Source organism: Anguilla anguilla, chromosome 6 (genome assembly GCF_013347855.1).
Source record: "Anguilla anguilla isolate fAngAng1 chromosome 6, fAngAng1.pri, whole genome shotgun sequence".
Classification (NCBI taxonomy): domain Eukaryota; kingdom Metazoa; phylum Chordata; class Actinopteri; order Anguilliformes; family Anguillidae; genus Anguilla; species Anguilla anguilla.
Genome location: NC_049206.1, coordinates 4,080,280 through 4,100,227, shown reverse-complemented (window position 1 = coordinate 4,100,227; position 19,948 = coordinate 4,080,280). Strand labels below are relative to the sequence as shown.

Sequence of the window (19,948 nt, the reverse complement as noted above, 5' to 3'; positions counted from 1 at the left end):
AAATATGTTTCACTTTGTAAGAAGGACATTTTATTGATAACCTTTATCCATTTACGCCTGGCCAAAAAAACAACCGCATCCTACACACTAATAAAGTTGTGAAATACGTTGTATATATTGGGGGGAAAAACATCTGACATATTGTTTATACATTGTCATCAAAAAATAAGTAACGTGATGGCTAATTTATATATAAAATTGAGGTATTCAGTCTTATAATCTAGATGTGCAATATATTTGGAAATATGGAAGTGAAAATTCGATGCTCATCGCTGATATTAATAGCTGACACTTGCAGCTGTGGTGTGACTTCAATACCGCAGAAAGCAGCTGAAGGTGGGTGTTCCCTTTCTCGATAATGTACTTTTCTTATCTTAGATGGCGCTCGCTATTTCTTTCTTTTTTTATTAGAATATTAGTCGGTTACACTGAGACGTCAATTGGTTTACATACACGCCACTCTGTTTTTATGGTCACTGATTGGATACTTCAATGGCGACGCTGCGGAGTTCACGCAAACCTGTCATTCCTCAACGTTTTACGCGTTCAGAGGCAGTGGTGATCAGCGGCCTTGTAATGGTAAGATGCGGTGACGGCGTACGCATATCGAGAGAGACAGTCGGGGAAGGTTGTTGTCTTCTGAGGATTTAGAAGGCTAGCAAGATTGTCTCGATATGTTTTAATAGCACAATCATATTTTTTGGAAATTCTGTTACGCATTTGACATAGACGACTGTCATTTGCAAAACATCACAAAAGGAGCAATGTAGCTAGTTGGTGAGTATCCATATTTTATTTTTTCTTCGAGTACAACGACTTGAATGTAGCCTTGCTATCAGTAGCTGTTTTACGTGTTTGGTCTCTTGCTAACGCTAACGTGTATGATAAATTAGTAATAATCAGATCATCAATTTACCAGCCGAGTGACACTATCTGAGTGTATGAGCTCTAACACGATAATGCCGAGGTGCCGTTCTCTGCGTTTTGAATCTGTAATGTATAATATTGGCATTGTGTATGCGGCAGGCGAGTCGGGAGCTAGCTAGCTCGCTGGCTGTTAGTTAGCTAACGGATAGCTGATAGCTAACGTTAGCTAGACGGTGTCTGGTCCTGCTCGGCTCGGTTTGATGAAGCTAGCTTACGTTAGCTAAGCTTGGCTAGAGTTGGTGCGATTGGTCATCTTTGGCCTTTTATCAAATTCTATTTTATTAACCAGTGCAACGTTTTGGGTCCATGTCATCTGCACTGGGATGTTCTGTGTGGTGGATTTATAGAGAGGCCCGTTCGCCCGGTTAGCTAGCTATCGTTAAAGCCTACTAGCTCCATATGTTTAGTTGGCTGCAGTTTGGAAATATCCGTGGCAGTGTGTGAATGTCGGATAGCTGACCTCAAAAGGCCATGTCATGCGTCAAAACTGAGATTTCCCCCTCCAGGTGTAGGTTCGCATAGGGATGGTGTCCAACGTTATGCTAGCGTGCGGATGTGTTAGCTATCTGGTTTTTTATTTCGTCTTGGTTGGATATTCGTTACTAACATTATCAAAGTCGGCTGTTATGTCTGGCAGCTGAAATTAATCTATTTTATCAACACAGTAAATCTCAGAAAAAAATTCTTATTGTAATGAAGATGAACAAGTCCTTGGATTGTTAAATGTTGCTGGCAAAGTTCACTGCCATCTGGTGACTAGCCTAACTTCATCATTTTCCTGCTCAACCATCGAACCACTCTGCTGTGGACAACACCATATGTATTTAAAGTTTGCTGTCTTTAATAAAGGAACTAGATGAACTAACCGACGTTCATTTTGCAGACATTGCCAATGCAGCGAATGGTGATTTATTGCCGCAGTCCGCCACATAATTCAAGAGTTCAGGATTGAAGCTTTATGTCCTACGAGTTGTTGAAGTTGTTGGGAATGGGATGGGACGCTTATTTCTCGGCAACGTGATCTGCCAACGACCCCGGCGCTCCACTTCTGCTTTCTAAGAAGCGCGTTTTTGTACCCGTCAGCTTTTTAAAGCCACGTTTTAATGCAGCAGCGAGTACTGTGAGTGCGGATGAGTATGTGGATGCCCCCAGCACTTTCGGGTTAGATTTGGTTTTTTTTTTTTCAAGCTAAATGCTTGTTTAAAAAAAAAATTGATTATTACTAATCAGCTCGAGCCCGTGTTCTCTGAAATGTACGGACACATTTGGGGGAAAATATAAATTTAAATATTAAACTTGCTCTAATGCATTACTCAACAGTGCGCAAGTTAGCCATTGCAGGGCACATAATTTGCCATGTTAAAAGTATGTGGGGGTTTCTTGAAAAGCCAATGCTTTGCTTTTTCCAGCTGATGGGAGATTCTAAGGGCTTAAATTCTATTAAATATTCTGACGCAAACATGACGTCTAAAATCCAGCTCCTATGTACTGTACAGCTTGGATGTTTGCAGAAAAACGGAAGGCTACAATTTGCGAAATAATTGTCACGTCAGCTTGAAGCTGTGGGAAAACAAAATGTGAGACAGTCTGTAGATCTGAAGAATTATTGAATTGGTTTTATCTTCACGTCTACTTGGTTGTCATAATCCAAAACCACCTTCTGAATTTCAATTATGACATGGTATTTATGAATAAATTAACTATTTTATAAATATTTTTGGAATGCTGTGTTATAGATAGGCCTAAAAGAAGATAGAAGTTCTTGGCATAAAAAGTTTAAATAGCAGTGTACAGAGACGGTGGAAAGAAGACTTTACACAAGATCTCTCGCTGGTCAAACAGAAGCCTCATAACAGTTCGCAGCTGTCAGATAACGCTTTCCAAATAAATACATTAAGTGATACTTCACATGAAATTCTCCTCGCTACAAAACAGGTTCCTTCCACGCAATGGTTTTGAAAGCTTGCAAGTGATATGTGGGCATCGATTTTATTTACACCCGTGCTAAAGCAAATGCATTAGGCTATTTAATGCAAAGAATTGCGTGTCTTTCAAACATTCTCGCGTTTGTACTGTATTTACAAATTGCCGCGACTTCGGTACAGCTAGAAGTAGTGTAACAATGAAACGGCGCGGCTTCTCACGCATAAAAAATGTGTATATTTCACGTGTAATTTGCGTTGGTGCTTCGTGAAGGATCGGTTGTCTGGTTTTGTAGGGGCTAGCTGTGTCTCGGCTATCAGCACAAGCACAGACTGCTTCCCCGTCGGCTGGTTGTACAGTTAATCTTTTTTTTTTTTTTAAGAGAAGGGTTGCACAGGGTCAGAGTATATTGCATTATTGGAGACCTTGGTAATGCCATATGCTTCAGAAAAATCTTGGGGAAAAATCTGAATAATTGTATACAATATTTATATACAACATTTACCCAGTTACTCTCGTATTTTGTGCTCTTTATTTCCCAGTTTAGAAGCGATTGATTCCGTTATAGGAGGGGGAAGGACCGCGATCTGTCTGACGTGCAGCTCAAAATCAACTCGCAAATTCAGAGCAGAAAGCACAGCACTCGTTCGATTGGAAATTTAAAAATCTCTTTATTAAATTCTGTATAAAAAAAAAAGTGATAAAAAATAATTTCGGCCCATGTTTCACAGTGTTTGTCACAATGAAACGGGAGCGGAGACACAAGAACCTGTATGTAGCTGCTCGTGCTAATGTAGTGCTGCTGTCTGGGTGGGAGTGACCCAAAAAGGGGGGCGGGGCTTAAAAGAGTGCTACTTCCTGTAACCTGGCCTGTGTGCTTTCTCATTGGCTGGTTCCTAGGGCCCCGCCTGACCAAAACCAGAGTTTCCAGGGTGTGGAGTCTGGGCCCCTTGTGCCCCCTGTGCACGTCCCAGACCCCGCCCCTTTCCCAATCCCCACCCCCGTCCCCAAAGCCCCGCCTCAACCCCCCCACCCCACCCCCCTCCCCCCCCGGAAAAGGATCGCCATGACAACGGGGGAGTGCTGCCACCTGCCGGGGTCTCTGTGTGACTGTGCGGGGAACACGGACCTGTCGAAAAGCCTGGAGGACTCGGACGTCCGGCAGGCCCAGTACATCACACAGGTCACAGCCAAGGACGGCCGACTGCTGTCTACTGTCATCAAGGCCCTGGGAACGCAGAGGTAACACACACACTGTGCACACTGTACGCACACACACACACACACACGCACGCACGCACACGCTGTATACGTACACACACTACATGCACGCACACACAGACAGTATACACAATATATACACACACTATACATGCACTATCAAAATTAAGGAATGAAATGGAAAATGAAACATAAAAAAAAATTATTTTTCATGTTTTTTTAAGCCATCATCATGACCTGTTTAAATGGAGAATAGATGATCTATTAGATAGATGACGGCCTATTTAGAGAAATAAAAAACAACAGCTGTGCCCCACCCCTCTGGGATTTGAACCTGCAACCCTGGAGTCGCTGGCCCGGGTCCGCTAACTGTTCCGCTCCTCTGCCCCCCCCCCCCCCCCCCCCTGCCCAGCGACGGCCCCATCTGCCGGATCTGCCATGAGGGGGGCAGCGGGGAGGGGCTGCTGTCGCCGTGCGACTGCACCGGCACGCTGGGCACCGTGCACAAGACCTGCCTGGAGAAGTGGCTGTCCTCCTCCAACACCAGCTACTGCGAGCTCTGCCACACCGAGTTCACTGTGGAGCGCAGGCCCCGCCCCCTCACAGAGGTGTGTGTGTGTGCATGTGTGTATCTGTGTGCATGCGTGTCTTTATGCGGTTGTGTGTGTTTGTATGCATGCATGTGTGCACACCCATGTGTTTGTGCGCATGCGTGTATTTATTTGCATGTGTGTGTGTGCGTATGTGTATTCGTGTGCAGGCGTGTGTGTGTGCGTATGTGTATTCGTGTGCAGCCGTGTGGGAGTGTATGTGTATTCGTGTGCAGCCGTGTGTGTGCAGGCGTGTGTGTGTGCGTAGGTGTATTCCTGTGCAGGCGTGTGTGTGTGCGTATGTGTATTCGTGTGCAGGCGTGTGGGAGTGTATGTGTATTCGTGTGCAGCCGTGTGTGTGCAGGCGTGTGTGTGTGCGTAGGTGTATTCGTGTGCAGGCGTGTGTGTGTGCGTATGTGTATTCGTGTGCAGGCGTGTGTGTGCAGGCGTGTGTGTATTTGTGTGCAGGCGTGTGTGTGCAGGCGTGTGTGTGTGCGTATGTGTATTTGTGTGCAGGCGTGTGGGAGTGTGATGAGCGTAACCCTGGCCCCTCCCCTCCCCCCACAGTGGCTGCGGGACCCGGGGCCGCGTAACGAGAAGCGCACGCTGTTCTGCGACATGGTGTGCTTCCTGTTCATCACGCCGCTGGCCGCCATCTCGGGCTGGCTGTGCCTGAGGGGGGCGCAGGACCACCTGCACTTCAACAGCCGGCTGGAGGCCGTGGGGCTCATCGCCCTCACCATCGCGCTCTTCACCATCTACGTCCTCTGGACGCTGGTGAGTGCCCTCGGCCCCGCCCCTCGCCCGCAGGCCACGCCTCCGGCCCCAGGTCTGGAGCCTAACCTTTAGAGGAGTAGAGTTTTTTTTCCAGACTTCTTAGTCAGTGTTCCAGAACTCCGTTCCTCCCAGTTGCCGGCAGTGATTGTGACATCAGCATTAGAACGTTCAGCTAAGAACATTCTAATCAGATATTTGTGACCTCACAGCTTAAAGGGTTAATGGAAGTCACCGATTTACGTTCGAGTTTTTAGGCTTTCTGGACTAAAGGCTAGCGATGGGGGAAATGATGTCATTGTGATGCCAGAAGTGGGTGGAGCTTCTTCGGCTACTGGAAGACCTGTGCTTTGCTTAAGGACACCTGCAGTGCAAGGCAGCGCGAATTCACACGTGTGTGCATATAATGCAGTTTCATTTCATTTCTATTTAACCGTGGTGCGAGCAGGAGGGCGAGGTAGAGGGCCAGTTCTCGTTTGCAGCGATGACTGGGACAAAGGCTCCTGAACACAGCCGTTTGGTTTGGTCTGTACAGAGCAGAAGTGAACAGGCCCGGTATCCAAAGCACTGCATAAAGTGCTGAATGATTCCATCCGGTATCCGCTGCTGTGCAGTTTCATTTCCCCCTCGTGTTGTTTAGACGTGTTCTTCGGTTCTGCAGCTCCTGCGTAGTTTGAATGTGTGTGTGTGACTGGTGTTTATGTGTCAAACCGTTTCCACACGCCTGCTATAAACAGTCGCTGTCCTCAGGGCGACAGAACTGTCAGGACTGTTTGTAAAGACGGCTTCTGATGCGCAAAATGTTTTTGGCTCTACAGCCTCAGCCTGACCAGACTGGGGCCGGATCGGGGGCAGACCTGGGCCAGACCTGGGCCAGACCTGGGCCAAAAACGCATACTTTCGCTTTGTGCTTGTAAATTTTGAAACGACGTGCAGACATGTTGCTAACCTTTTTTGGTCATAGAATGAGTTTAAAGTTATGAATGAAAACATGACTCTGCCTGTTCCCCCCCCCCCCCCACACTGCCCCCTACAGGTGTCATTCCGCTACCACTGTCAGCTGTACTCGGAGTGGAGACGAACCAATCAGAAGGTCCGGTTGCTCATTCCCGACACCAAGGGGGTGCACTCTACCCAGCATTCCTTGCTCTCCACCAAGCTGATGAAGAAGACGGCGGACGAGACCATCGTATGAGCGACGAGCGGGGGAGGGGCGGGGGGAGAGAATTCGGACACCCTTTTGTTGTCCCTCCTTCCCCCACTCTTTCTTCAATTCCTCTTTTTTTCTCTTTGTATTTTTTTGTTTTCTGTGCCTCGCGTTCCCTCCCTCCCATCTCCTCTTGGGTGTTTTTTTCGGAAGCCCAGACCCGCAGCTCCACCCCCCCTCCTTTATCGATGATGCTAGTGGCGTGTTTACCCCCTCCCATTGGTTTTGGGACGGGGCAGGACAGGGGGCGGGACAAGGGGGGGGGGAGGTCGTTCACCACCGCCCGCCCCACAGCCCCGAAATACGATGTCACCCTTGTGTCCCTTTTCCTCTTTCTGCTCCTTGACGCGTCCCGCCCCCTTCCCCCACACAGCCCCATTTCACAAAGACAGCCAGTAGCCTCGCCTGCCTTTGGCCAGGCCCCGCCCACCGCCTCTGGGACCACGCCCTCTTGTGAAGACAAGCAGGGAGAGACGGATTGGGGGGGGGGGGGGGTAGTGGAATGGCACAACACCTCTACAGAGCATGCAAACCTTTCCATGCCATGTGTCTTTCTTTTTATTCTTGGGAGAGGATGAGGAGAAGGAGAAGGAGAGAGGGACGAGGAGGAGGAAGAGGAGGAAGAGGAGGAGGAACTGGATTGTTAAAGCCAGGGGACAGTGCAGCGAGGTTCTGGAGATTTGGGACTCTGTCCTGTGACTGTGGGACACCGCTTACCTACGCACACTTTTACACGCATGCGCGCTTTCCTGTTTTGTTTTTTTTCCATGTTCTGTTCCTGTTCTTCATTTGCTTTGGCTTGTTATCAGTTTGTGTGTGTGTGTGTGTGTGTATGGTTTGTGTGTGTGTGTGTGTGTGTGTGTGTGTGTGTGTGTGTGTGTGTATGGGTTGTGTGTGTGTGTGTGGGGGTGGGTCGTGTGTTTGAAGGGTGGGGGGGAGGGGTTAAAACCCGGTGCTGTTCGTCTCCCATCTGTCCCCTCGGTTACAGCAAGCTCTGTGATTGGCCAGAACGCAGAGCAGCGAGAGCTCATTGGACAAGCACACGTATGCACCTACATAGCACATGTGCATGCACATGCGCGTACGCACATATGTAAGCAAAGCAAGCCTACTTGTGTTCATACATGCATATATGCATATGCACACACACACACACACACAGAAGCGCATACACACTTGCCCTGTGGTCCCACGGACTCAAACAGCACTTGCAATGTGTGTGTGTATTCAGAAGGAAGTGACAGAGGCTGCCGCTCCTGGGTTCTGTCAGTTGGGAAGGTGGAAGACCCGTCGTCCTTGAGCTGTGAGAGGTTGATCACGTGACCACTCTCTTGCTGCAGGTCCTACAGCATCCGGCTCACTGGACTGTTGCCCCCTGTGTTTTTAATGCTGTCATTCAAAGGCTTCTGCCAAATATATGATATAATCCAGGCAGTTTCAGACAAGAGTATTACTGATGTTGACCGTCCCCCCCCCTCCCCCCCAGTCGGTCTCTGGTCTGCCCGGTGTAGAGCAGGGCTTTGCAGGAAGTGCACGCGCTGCAGAAGCGAGAGACTGCGGTCTCGCTCGGCCACGGGTGGGAGTGGCCTCCCTGTGATTGACAGGTATATGCAAAAACAGTGGCCGCAGCCTCCTGTGGTGGGGTCGGGCTGACCTTCGGCACCAGCCGTGTAACAGTATTGTCATCGCCTGTTCTCAGTGTGCGGTATGTCTCTCTCTCTCCTTTTGTGTTTTTTTTGTGTGTGTGTGTGTGTGTGTGGGGCGTGTGTGTGTTCAGCGTTTCTGTGTTTTGTGTTTGTTTTTGTGTTTTTTTACACTTCTTACTAACCCCCCTCATGCCGTAGGGTCTGTGTACACACGTTTTCTTGTTGTCACTGTTCTTGTTGTCTGCTCACCTGTTTTATTTTACCTCCTGCGAAAAATCACCACGGATACCCTTGTCTCCTACTGGCTTGGTTGGGACAAACTTTAAAATTTTTGTATTTAAAAAAAAAAAAAAAAACGAGGAAAAAAAAAACCCTAATTATTATAATACTAAGCTTCACTCTAAATTGTTGTCCACTTTCACAGCTCACGAGTCTACTGTGATGTAAGCGTTTTTTGATTGGTCAGCTCATTCTGTATTTTTATTTATTTTTTCTTCTGTGGGCTGAGGCGACAGGGGAGGGGCAGGTGCTGTCATTATCAAAGGGTTGCCAGGGGTGGGGTGGGGTGGGGCAGGGTGGCCCGGGGTGGGGGTGGTTGCATGGAGACGTGTTACCGGGGGTGGAGTTAAATGTGCCAGAGATAAAAATGGTGGAACGGCCGACGCAAACTGATTTCAACGAGGTGCTTAAAAAGTGCAAGTAAGACTGAATGATGTCACTGCTGCGTTTGGCGAGCTAAATAGATAAGGGAGGTTTTCTGGGATTTGTTACGTTAAAAAAAAATGTATTATCTTCATTTACAATTTAAAAACTTCCCAGTACTATCAACAACCGGCTATGCTTGTCTGTGGCTACAGACCGGTTTTCTCGTATGTACACATGAATTCCTGCATTAGCTTTTTTAAAAATTTAGATAAAATTAACTAACTGAAAAAAAAAACATATATAGGCCTAAATATAAACTACCTTTTGAATTCTGTGTCGGGGAGAGTGGCAATAGGAGTCCAAGCGAGACTTCCTCCTTAAATTCTTATTTTTCTTTCCCAAGTGTTCGATTTTTACACTCTAATTTAGTCCTAGTAAAGTGATTATTTTTGTGTGTGTGTGTTTTGAGAGTAGTGGCAGAGAGTTAGTCTACATGTGATGCCTAGTCCTTATCGTGCTATGAAGAGGTGTAAAAATGGATTGGTGGGGAAGAAAAGATTACAGTCTCTGTCCTTTCCTCTGTATCACTCTGAAGCTCAAAGTAGCACCTTTGATACTCTAGACTAACCAGATGGCGAACTTCATCTCACTGAGACTGAAACCGTCTCTTAATCCCTGAACTAGGAATGTTACATTTTGTCACAGTGTTGTTACATTGTTCCATTTGTAACATAAATATTCATGAGGGGGGTGTGGCCTGTGATGTTCTGTCCTTCAAATTGGGGGCGAAGCGGCTGGCCATCTTGTTTATTATAGAGAATCTTTGCTAGCGCGCTACTCTGAACTTTTTGAAATTTTGGCGGCACTTTTGACGTCTTTCCGTTATTTGACCGTGAAATCCGTTTACACACCCCCGAGTATTTACTGAAGCAAATTTAGGTTCAGTGCCTTCACTCGGGGGCACGATGGTATTTCCCATAAACGCTAGGCTAAACGGCAGAGAGTTTTGCACTGATACTGGTGGAATAAAAGTCCCTGCCGTTTGGACCAGGCTGTCTTTGCAAAGTAGGGCTCAGGGGCTTCACAGCATGTGCAATTTAACGGAAAGGAATAATCACTCAAAAAAAAAAATGTATTACAGTGCAATCAACCTTAAAGGGACACTTACGACAGAATTCTATATTTATGCGTTCTAGAGTTCTGAGGGGTCATCAGAGTTCTAGAATGGGCCTCACTGGGGGTAGGACTGGGAGCTCTACCTGCATGGGGGGGGGGGGGGGGGGAGCCCAGTGTTATTCACCACAAGCTTGAACAAGCCCCTCCCTTACCAAAGTGGTGTGTAATCCCTCGTGTTTTCACTTTGACTTTAAAATAAATTTTAAAAAGTTGTTTTGAGTCATATATAGCACTTTCACAACGACGTCAAAAACGGGAGCTGGCATCAAAGCTGGCCTCGTTAAGCAGATTTTTAGAAGGGATTTTTTTTTTATTTTTTAAAAGGCACTATTATAATTGTCATTGTTTATGATTATTATTATTATTATTATTATGTTTCTAATGCCGTGTCCTTTTTCACCATTGTTTTGTTCAGTTCTGTGTCGATATGAAACTAAAACAAGCGGGCTGTGGAGGGAGATGTTGTGAACATGGTTCGTGTAAAAGGAACAAATCAACGTTCATTTATTAAATGATGTAGCTGAAATTATTTTTTAAAAATCTGTGATCTTTTTCAATACATTTGCTGTATACATATATATACATTTATATATGCACACACAATATGTGGTTAAATGCAGAAGTATTGAGAGTGACCCAATGTTGTTTTGGCTGTGTACTGCAGCACGTTGGATTTGAATTTGAAATAAAATGAAAAAATCTTAAAAACAGCCTTCAGGCACTGCTCAAATGCAAGGGACTTGCAACCAAGTACTAGCTAAATACGGATACTTCATTTCAAAGTATATTAATTTGTCCAATTACATTTTCTCCCCTATAATGGGGGAGCTATGTGTAAAAAGGGCTGGAATTCGTATACGGACCCTGACATGGATGTGAATACCCTCTAACAGAAGCTGACAGTCTGCACTTTAGCCTCATATGCATTATGTTTTATGTTAAATCCAATGTATACTGGAGTACAGCGGCAAAACAACAAAGATGGTGTCACTGTCCAAATGCTCTTTCGTTTAACCGTATGAATATGCATCGATGACTTAAGTTATGTTTTATCATGCAGTGAGCTTGTGTGGAGTTCTGAGATGTTTTTTTTTTTTTTTTTAAAGGACATTCTGATTTTGTGTTTTCTTAAAAAAGAGAGAAGGGTGTCTGTCCTGTTTAAACCAAATAATGAGAGGGTTCGGAGCCCCAGAGAGGACACTGCCGAAATAAGTACCCCCCTCTAATTCGTACCGTTTCCTTCAACCCTCTAATTAACCACTTTGATGACTATTTACAGCCCTGCTGGAAATGTTTGGGATTCTCGGTTTGTAAATTTGAACTCTCGGTTTTTAAATTTTAAAGAGGAGTTTTTTTTTCTTTTGTCATTGTCGACCTTCCAGAATGAGTAAGTTCGAGGATTTGTGGGCTTGAACCAAATCATTTGAAGTTTTGATTTATGTAATAAAAGTTAGTTTAGTGATTCAGTCATTAAATGGATTGTCCAAAAGTAGAAATCAGTGGGTATGAATTTAAAATGTTATTTAAATGTTATTTTTTTGGTGGCTCCACAGGGGAGCAGAGAGAACAGATCTTCATGGCAGGACACTCGATTTTTCACTTTTTATGTGATTCTTCAGCTCCATTTTCCCACACTATGACAGGGATCATGTGATCAGGGCTGGGTCAGCTGACCCTGAATCTTTTGTTGTGAGGAAGCAGGAAGTGGCCAATTTCCTCTTTACAGTTATTTCCAAATTTATCTCCTCTATCCACCCTTGCTGGGAAACTTGAGTCATTGTTCAAGGTCTCTCTTTCTCCATCTCTCCCTCTCCCCATCCCCCCTCTCTCCCCCCTACTGCCCCCCCCCCCTCCTATTTCTCTCCCTTCTGTTTCTCTCTCTCTCATATGTTCACACATTCATGCCCTGGTCACCTTTGCTGATGATGACTCAGTCCTGTCCAGTTGGTAGCTGTGCTGTGCTGTTACTGTCTGGCACTCAGGCTGTACTCCAGTGCAGTGAAACGGTTTCATGGGGAAGGAATGCAGTCAGCGAACAATTAATGGGAATTATTTGGATGACCTGGAGTTGGGAGTCATATAGAACCCACCTGTTATGACGTTTCTTGTCACTGTCTCAGATGACCACAAAAATGAATGAGGCTTTGATCTGTTCAAAAAACATTTTTTAATTCTGCTAAAAGGACATTTTAACATTTGTTTTTGAATTTAATTCCTTTTTTTCCCCCGAATGATTGCACCCTCCAATCTCTGATTACGTTTTGCACTTTGGTGCAACGATAACATTTTATTTTCCGCGGTAGGCTTTTTAAAAATATTGGTTTATTGGTTTTCCCCTCTCTCTCCTCCGGCTTTATACTTATTTTTAAAGAAGTTTTAAGACTTATGACGCGAGGCGATGACCCAGGCATTGAGATGCCGATTTGGGGCAAAACAGTGACAGACATACACCGTTGCTAGGAGACCTTGACTTCACCCTAAGACAGTAAGACAGAGCCTTTATGTGAGATTTGGTTTTTGTGGGTATGGGGTGGGGTGGGAAAAGTTGGGGGAGGGGGGGGGGGGGGGTAGTGTGGGGTATCAGATACTGAGAGGGACTTATTAAACGCTCTTAAAATGTTAACAAAAATGAACAGAAACATAATAAAATGAATTATATGTCAACCCTTGAGCACTGTTACTGTTTTGTTTTGTTTAGTTTAGTTTGTGGAGTGTAGTTTCATATACTTAAACACCTGCTGTTTGAACAAAGATGTGTCGGCCTCTTTTCATAAGATCGTAGAGCTGAAAACGCCTCTTTCCCTTTTCCCCTATATAAAAAAAAAAACCACCGTAATAACTCTTAAAAACCGACTTCATTTGTTGTCTTATACTGAAGTTCTTCTTGGACAGCAGTGTCACAGCGACAGGTTCCTGACATGACACTAGTGTTTGGTATGTGGGGTAAGTTTTGTGTGGGGGCATTTTGGTGGGTGAGTCACCTATTCCTACCGATGGAATTTTGTTCCACAAGCCCAAGGACGTCAAGATTAGATTCGGCGTTTGGAAGTGACTGTATTCATCGATTACATCATATATCATCAGGCTCATTCCTGCTTGGGTGGGTTTGCTGTTCCTTGTGTGTCTCTTACTTTATAATATCCAACACGCACGCTGATCTTTATGCTCCCTGTCGCCTCGATGCCTGCCCTCGCTCGTGAATGGCCCTTACGTCAGTGATACTTATAATTATAACTTATAACTCAAAACAGAAGTGATTAGGAGGGGGTGGGGGGGTGGTGTGAGTTTCAAAAGCAAGGTGTTTGACCTTTGACCTCTTTGACTCTGACTCTTCCCAGGTCTGGATAAGTAGGCTGTTTTGGACTTTGGGGGCGGTTTGTGTCTGACTGCCGTGTGTCTGTCATAAATCACCAGAAGCTGCTCAGGAAACAGTCTGGATGCCAGGGCGACTGGACCGTGAAGTCATTTTAGGAGAAGTCTTATCTGGGTCAATTTCTGTACACACCCATGGGACAGACAGACACACACGCACACACAACAAATTACATTTCAAATATAATTCCCAGAAGCTTTGAACTTTGGGAGCTGCATCGCCAGCCTAAAGACACTCAGAAAGCTGGAAGATTTAACCCTCGGTGATCAGGAGCCTCGTTTATAGAACGAACTTACGATCAATTTTGATCTTAAGTATGACTGACGCAGAAAACCACGTATAAGTAGTTATTTATAAAACCTTATTTTGACGTGGAAATGATCTTATCTCTACGCAAAGCCTATTAGAAAAAAGTAACCATACCAGCAAATGAAAATCTATCACTTCTGTTCGTACAGACCAAGTCCCCCGCCCCCCCCCCCATCTGACCTCTCCTAGGCTCACATTATAAGGAGTTAAAACATTGCCCACATGTCAAATAAAAACCTGTCACTTCTGTTTGTAAAGACCTAGCTCTTTTTCCAGTGTTCAGAACAGCTGTATTCCCCCCCCCCCCCCCCCACTCGCGTTATTCAGCTTCTCACCAGCCCGGGTTGTCAACAGCGATCGCGGGGAAAGTTCACGGCATTTGGCACACACACCTATTAATCCAGCAAACCGCAGACATGGCACCCAAACCAGTTCACATCGTAGTCACATCACGATTAAAAACATTTTTCTGAACCCGTGAAAACCTGCTCAGCATCGGTACTATGAAGTTGGTTTTATTAATATTAGTAGAACATAATACTGTTGCGTGAGTGACCCCCCCCCCCATCCCCCCATCTCTGGTTGTTATGAAAGAGAGGGGGAAAAAATCCCTGTCAATACTGTGTTAGTCTGTTACAGCAGTATGTTTGTGTCTAAAACTAAGAGGAGGATTTATTTGATATAGACAAGACGTGAGGTTTTGGTCGGACTCGCAGGATTACGCTAACAGACATAAAACCGAAATAACTCTATGGCCCGTTTTTTTAATAGAGCCACCGTAATGCGTATATAAATAGCACCATCTACTGGACGTTGTATTGAACTGCACACCCGCTACAGCACTTCGAGTTGGCGTTCGGCGTTCATGCATTTCGCAGATCCCCTGTGCTGCTGGAGATCGGTTCATGGGGTGAGGGGGGACTGAAAACTTTAATTTCATGACAGAAGACATTATGACAGTTAAGCTATTTTTTTCTTTTACTTTTCTTTTTTTTACAAAAAGGATTTTTTTTTTTTTTTTAAGAGATTACAGTAGGGGAGGTGAAGGGCGTGGTTGGGGGGGGGGGAGGGGTTTGGGCTGGGTTCCAGCAGCAGCACAACACAGGAACAAATCAGAAGAGAGGAGGGTTGGGCGGGTGCCTAATGGGGTCAGGGGTCAGAGGTCACAGGTTCTGACAGCACTGTAGTTTGTTGCCCCTCTGGCCGTCGGTGGTTGGGGGAACGCTGATGTCCACCACGTTGTTGCCGGGAGACTCGTCGTGCGCCGAGCGGTCGGCCATCTGCTTCTGTGACACGATGCGGTAGATCTCTGAGGAGAGAGGGAAGGATCGTATCATTCACCTGCAGCTCACCTGTACAGAACTCAGAGAGAGAGAGAGAGAGAGAGAGAGAGAGAAAGGGAGTAATTAGTCTGTGGTGGGGCCTACCTGTGAGGATGCTTTTGAAAGCCTCCTCTACATTGGTGGAGTCCAAGGCTGACGTTTCTATGAACGACAGGGTGTTCTTCTCTGCAGGGGAAAGAGAGAGAGGGAGAGATGAGGGAGCTCAGCGCAGAGAAGATCAGCTGACCACACCCAGAACAGGGTACCGCCCCCCCCCCCCACCCCCCACCCCCCCCCCACACACACCCAGAACAGGGTACCGCCCGCCACACACTGGACAGGGCCAGGCATAGTTGTGTACCTGCGAAGGCGCGTGCCTCGTCGGTGGGCACTGCCCTCAGGTGGCGCAGGTCGCTCTTGTTGCCCACCAGCATGATGACGATGTTGTTGTCGGCGTGATCCCGCAGCTCCTTCAGCCAGCGCTCCATGTTCTCATAGGTCAGGTGCTTGGCGATGTCATACACCAGCAGCGCCCCCACCGCCCCCCGGTAGTACCTGAGACACACAGGGGGCGGGGTCAAGACCACACCCACATACCCAACCATGAGGTCTCTCTCACTCACGCCGAGGTGCTGGTCTCTCTCTCACTCACTCTGAGGTGCTGGTCTCTCTCTCACTCACGCGGAGGTGCTGGTCTCTCTCTCTCACTCACTCTGAGGTGCTGGTCTCTCTCTCTCTCTCTCACTCACGCGGAGGTGCTGGTCTCTCTCTCACTCACGCTGAGGTGCTGGTCTCTCTCACACTCACTCTGAGGTGCTGGTCTCTCTCTCACTCACTCTGAGGTGCTGGTCTCTCTCACACTCACTCTGAGGTACTGATCTCTCTCACTCACGCGGAGGTGCTGGTCTCTCTCACTCACGCTGAGGTGCTGGTCTCTCTCACACTCACTCTGAGGTGCTGGTCTCTCTCTCACTCACTCTGAGGTGCTGGTCTCTCTCACACTCACTCTGAGGTACTGATCTCTCACTCACGCGGAGGTGATGGTCTCTCTCTCACTCACGCGGAGGTGATGGTCTCTCTCACTCACGCGGAGGTGATGGTCTCTCTCACTCACGCTGAGGTGCTGGTCTCTCTCTCTCTCTCTCACTCTCACTCACACGGCGGTGATGGTCTCTCTCTCACTCATGCTGAGGTGCTGGTCTCTCTCTCTCATTCACACTGAGGTACTGGTCTCTCTCTCACTCACGCGGAGGTGATGGCTCTGTAGCGCTCCTGTCCCGCTGTGTCCCAGATCTGGGCCTTTACGGTCTTCCCGTCCACCTGGATGCTGCGTGTGGCAAACTCCACGCCGATGGTGCTCTTGCTCTCCAGGTTAAACTCGTTCCGCGTAAAACGCGATAGCAGGTTACTCTTCCCCACGCCAGAGTCTCCAATCAGCACCACTGCCGTTAAAACACACACACACACACAAACAAATACACACACACACACACACACACACACACACACACACACACACACACACACACACAAAGATTTTTTACAATACCTTACTGAAAAATTGTAAATTGGGTCTAAATTTGCTAAAATCTGAGCTGTCAAGATTAGGCTTTTTTCAGAAGCGGCTTTACAATTGTAGTCTTAAAAGCATTTCAGAAAAAAATAACATAAAGCAAGCAATGTAAATGTTTTTATATACATTAACTGTTGGTCCCAAGCTTGCTTAAATTCATCACTCAATGAAGTGGCAATATCTCTCTAAAGGCACAGCGACAACTCATGCAGGAAGTCACAAAAGATCCCAGAAGAACATCCAAAGAACTGCAGGCCTCTATAGCCTCAGTTAAGGTCAGAATTCATGACTCCACAATAAGAAAGAGACTGGGGGGAAATTAATGTTTTGGAGTGGCCAAGTCAAAGTCCCGACTTAACCCAATAGAGATGCTGGGGCAGGACCTGAAATAAGCACCTCATGCTCAAATACCTACCAACTTGTATGAATTAAAGCAGTTCTGCAAAGAGTGGGCTAAAATTCCTCCACATCAACGTGAAAGGCTGCTATCAAATTATTGGAAGCGTTTGGTTAGTTAGTTATTGCTGCTAAAGGTGGTGTCATCAGGGCAATTACTTTTTCACATGAGTGATATGGGTGCTTGATAACTATTTTCATTAAATAAATTAAATAACCTAAAATGGTAAAAATGTTTCCCCTTTACTCAGGTTCCCTTCGTCTAATACTGGGATGCCCCATTCCTACACAGCCCAGAGTTTGGCTCTTTTCAGGGTTCCCTACAGAAATAACCACAATGACAACTGACTCCCAGACCCTTAAGAACATTCATTTCTGTATTACAATTTGTCTAAAGATCAGGGAGGATTCATGTGACAAAAAGAATGCAATAATAGAATAAATCAGGAAGGGGGCAAATACTTCTTAATGGGACTGTTTAAGTCTGCCACATTAAAACACTGTTTGTTATTGGTCCCGTGAGTCTGATAAGCGTGTTGCGCAATTCATACATTCTACAGTGGATGAGGTCATAATTACACACTTATCTCCCTTCTTATCAGACCCTGCCCTTGGTTTTTGGCCCTGACACCCACGCACACACGAGCATATCCTCCCTCGTTGTTTTGGAAACAATAACGTAGCATTAAAAACACACCTACTCATCATTAAGCAATAATGTGTCACTCGCCTGATGATGACAATGTAGGTAATTAAATTATTAAATATTTACCGCAAAACATGTAGTAACACATTTACTGACCAAAACACACGGAAGAGCGACTTGAATTGCAGTTGACATCACTGCTGCAAAATCCCATCGGATGTAAAATAATTCGCTTCCATAACTGGATTGAAAGTGGGTGAATTGTAAATTATTATACATTACATAGCTAAACTGATTTCACAGTGGGAAAATTATGTACAGTGTGCTAGTGCTAGCCAATTTACCAGCCCATCAATAGTTAGTTACTAACATTAAACTTTAATAAGCGAAGGTACTGAGCTAACGAGTAAATTAGCTAGCCATGTTGTTAGCTGATGCCCACAAAATAAGCTAGCTGTAGCGAACGCTAACTAGTTAGACCAGTTAAATTTCGTTAATTCCAACTGTTCTATGTAGCGAGCTAGTTAACATGACGTGCAGCTACCCAATGAGAAAATAAAAATCTAAGATAACTAGTCCATGTACTATACATTTTGCTACGCTATACGTTTGCACTCATGGCTAATGCATCTAGCTACAATTTGCATAGACATGCATGTACGTACTGTTTTGCTTGCTATGTGATGCTACCAAACTAAACGGAACTGAACATCTGCATTCTACTTAAGTCACAAGGTACCCCGCTCAACGTTAGTCTACACCTCACAATTACACACCTGTCATGTCCAATTAAAAACAGAATAACTGCCAGCACTTCCGCACACACCCCAAAATCTATGAGCAGTCAGAAAAACAACCCGATGAATGCTAAACGTCGCCCGTTGCAGCCCAGTTTACGTTAGTATATATTAGCTACCTAGGCTAAACCAGCTAGCGTAATCCACAGTTAGCACATACAGCTCTCCCTGGTAGTTTGGATTGGATGGCTGGCTAGCTACCCTCTTAGCTACCTGGCTAGCAACGTAGTGAACAAGCAACCGGCTAAACAAACAGCATGATAAAGTCTGCGGCAAGTGGTTCTCTCACCTTTGAAAAGGTAATCGTATTCATCATCTCTTGTTCCCATTTTTTAAGAACACACCTCACAGGCTCAAGTTGGTTTTATTCCTGTAAACCTGGTATAAAACCTCCCTTCCAACCGGCCAGGAACCAAACGGCCTTGGTCACAGCCAGATGACATGAGTGACAGTTCTCCCGACCAATTACAGTAGCCTACTCTTTACGCGAGAGACCTATGAGTGAGACCGACACTGACAAATCGTGTTCCCTTTAAACACCAATGGGTACGTGACTGTTAAGTGAAGGGGCGTGACGTTAAAATAATAACAGAAGGTGAGAGAAAAAAAGGGATGGGAATTTTGAATGGAGTAGAATCGAATTAATTCTAAAAGCAATTAGTGTTTAGAGATAACAAGAGATACGAGGTGGTCTTTCTTTTAAAATTAAACCAAAAAGCAGCATCTACAAACATACTTGCTCGTGGTGTTATAATTTAATAACTGTAAATTATAACTTTGTCATCAATGCTTCAAACAAATATTGATTCATATAGTTGTAGAACTTTTATTTATATAAGTACTACGACTTGTTTATGACAGCGGCAAAATATCGGCAATTTTGTCCGCAAAATCCACGGAGCATGAACGTAACGAAAAAGCCGCATACATCGCTAAAGGGTAGCAAAATTTATAACACACCCGTATTCCCTTACTTCCAATGGGGTATTAATTAAACAACGGCTGTTTTTTTTTTAGATGACAGTTAATTATGAATGTTAAGGTTTTTCCTTTTCCCCAGTCCTTCTTCTTTCTTTTAAAATACAGAAACAAGCAGAAAGATCTGTCTTTTCCTCTGTAAACACCAGTGGTGACCAACCCTGTTCCTGTAGGTTTTCACTCCAACCCTAACAAAACACACCTCATTCAACAGCCCGAGATATAGCTGAGCTGCTCATTTGTAGAATCGGGTGCACCAAAATAGGGTTGAAATGAAAACCCACAGGATGATGGATCTCCAGGTACAGGGCTGGTTACCACTGGCCTACACCATAAATAAAGAACGCCCAAACATTTATAATTCAGTTTATGTTTATTATCATTTTCAGGTCATGGTTCTGTTTATCAGTGTTCATTAGCAACACATGTGCACGTTTCATTTCTT

The 19,948-nt window shown here is 45.5% G+C and overlaps 2 protein-coding genes across 2 annotated transcripts; one reads left to right on the top strand and one right to left on the bottom strand.

The window, feature by feature from the left end:
- Positions 1-557: 557 nt before the first annotated feature.
- On the top strand, positions 558-7,528 carry LOC118229148 (E3 ubiquitin-protein ligase MARCHF2). The gene is made up of 5 exons (XM_035420858.1): positions 558-777; positions 3,751-4,092; positions 4,484-4,679; positions 5,229-5,438; positions 6,472-7,528. The coding sequence occupies exons 2-5, from the start codon at positions 3,917-3,919 to the stop codon at positions 6,628-6,630; spliced, it is 741 nt and encodes a 246-aa protein (XP_035276749.1). The 5' UTR covers positions 558-777; positions 3,751-3,916; the 3' UTR covers positions 6,631-7,528.
- A 7,030-nt stretch (positions 7,529-14,558) lies between these two features.
- Positions 14,559-18,980, bottom strand: LOC118229925 (ras-related protein Rab-11B-like). Its single transcript, XM_035422462.1, has 5 exons — positions 18,815-18,980; positions 16,360-16,555; positions 15,475-15,668; positions 15,219-15,299; positions 14,559-15,100 (listed from the first exon to the last, which is right to left on the bottom strand). Exons 1-5 carry the CDS (start codon positions 18,852-18,854, stop codon positions 14,955-14,957), a joined length of 657 nt encoding a protein of 218 aa, XP_035278353.1. The 5' UTR covers positions 18,855-18,980; the 3' UTR covers positions 14,559-14,954.
- Between the last annotated feature and the right edge of the window lie 968 nt (positions 18,981-19,948).

Bases quoted from the DNA above. Each gene is read 5' to 3' on its own strand.
- LOC118229925 (XM_035422462.1), bottom strand. From the start codon at position 18,854: ATGGGAACAAGAGATGATGAATACGATTACCTTTTCAAAG. The intron at 15,669-16,359 runs GTGAGTGAGAGA...TGTGTGTCTCAG, and splicing joins TACAGAGCCATCACCTCCGC to GTACTACCGGGGGGCGGTGG. The intron at 15,300-15,474 runs GTACACAACTAT...TTTCCCCTGCAG, and splicing joins CGAGGCACGCGCCTTCGCAG to AGAAGAACACCCTGTCGTTC.
- LOC118229148 (XM_035420858.1), top strand. From the start codon at position 3,917: ATGACAACGGGGGAGTGCTGCCACCTGCCGGGGTCTCTGTGTGACTGT. The intron at 4,093-4,483 runs GTAACACACACA...CCCCCTGCCCAG, and splicing joins AAGGCCCTGGGAACGCAGAG to CGACGGCCCCATCTGCCGGA. The intron at 5,439-6,471 runs GTGAGTGCCCTC...TGCCCCCTACAG, and splicing joins TCTACGTCCTCTGGACGCTG to GTGTCATTCCGCTACCACTG.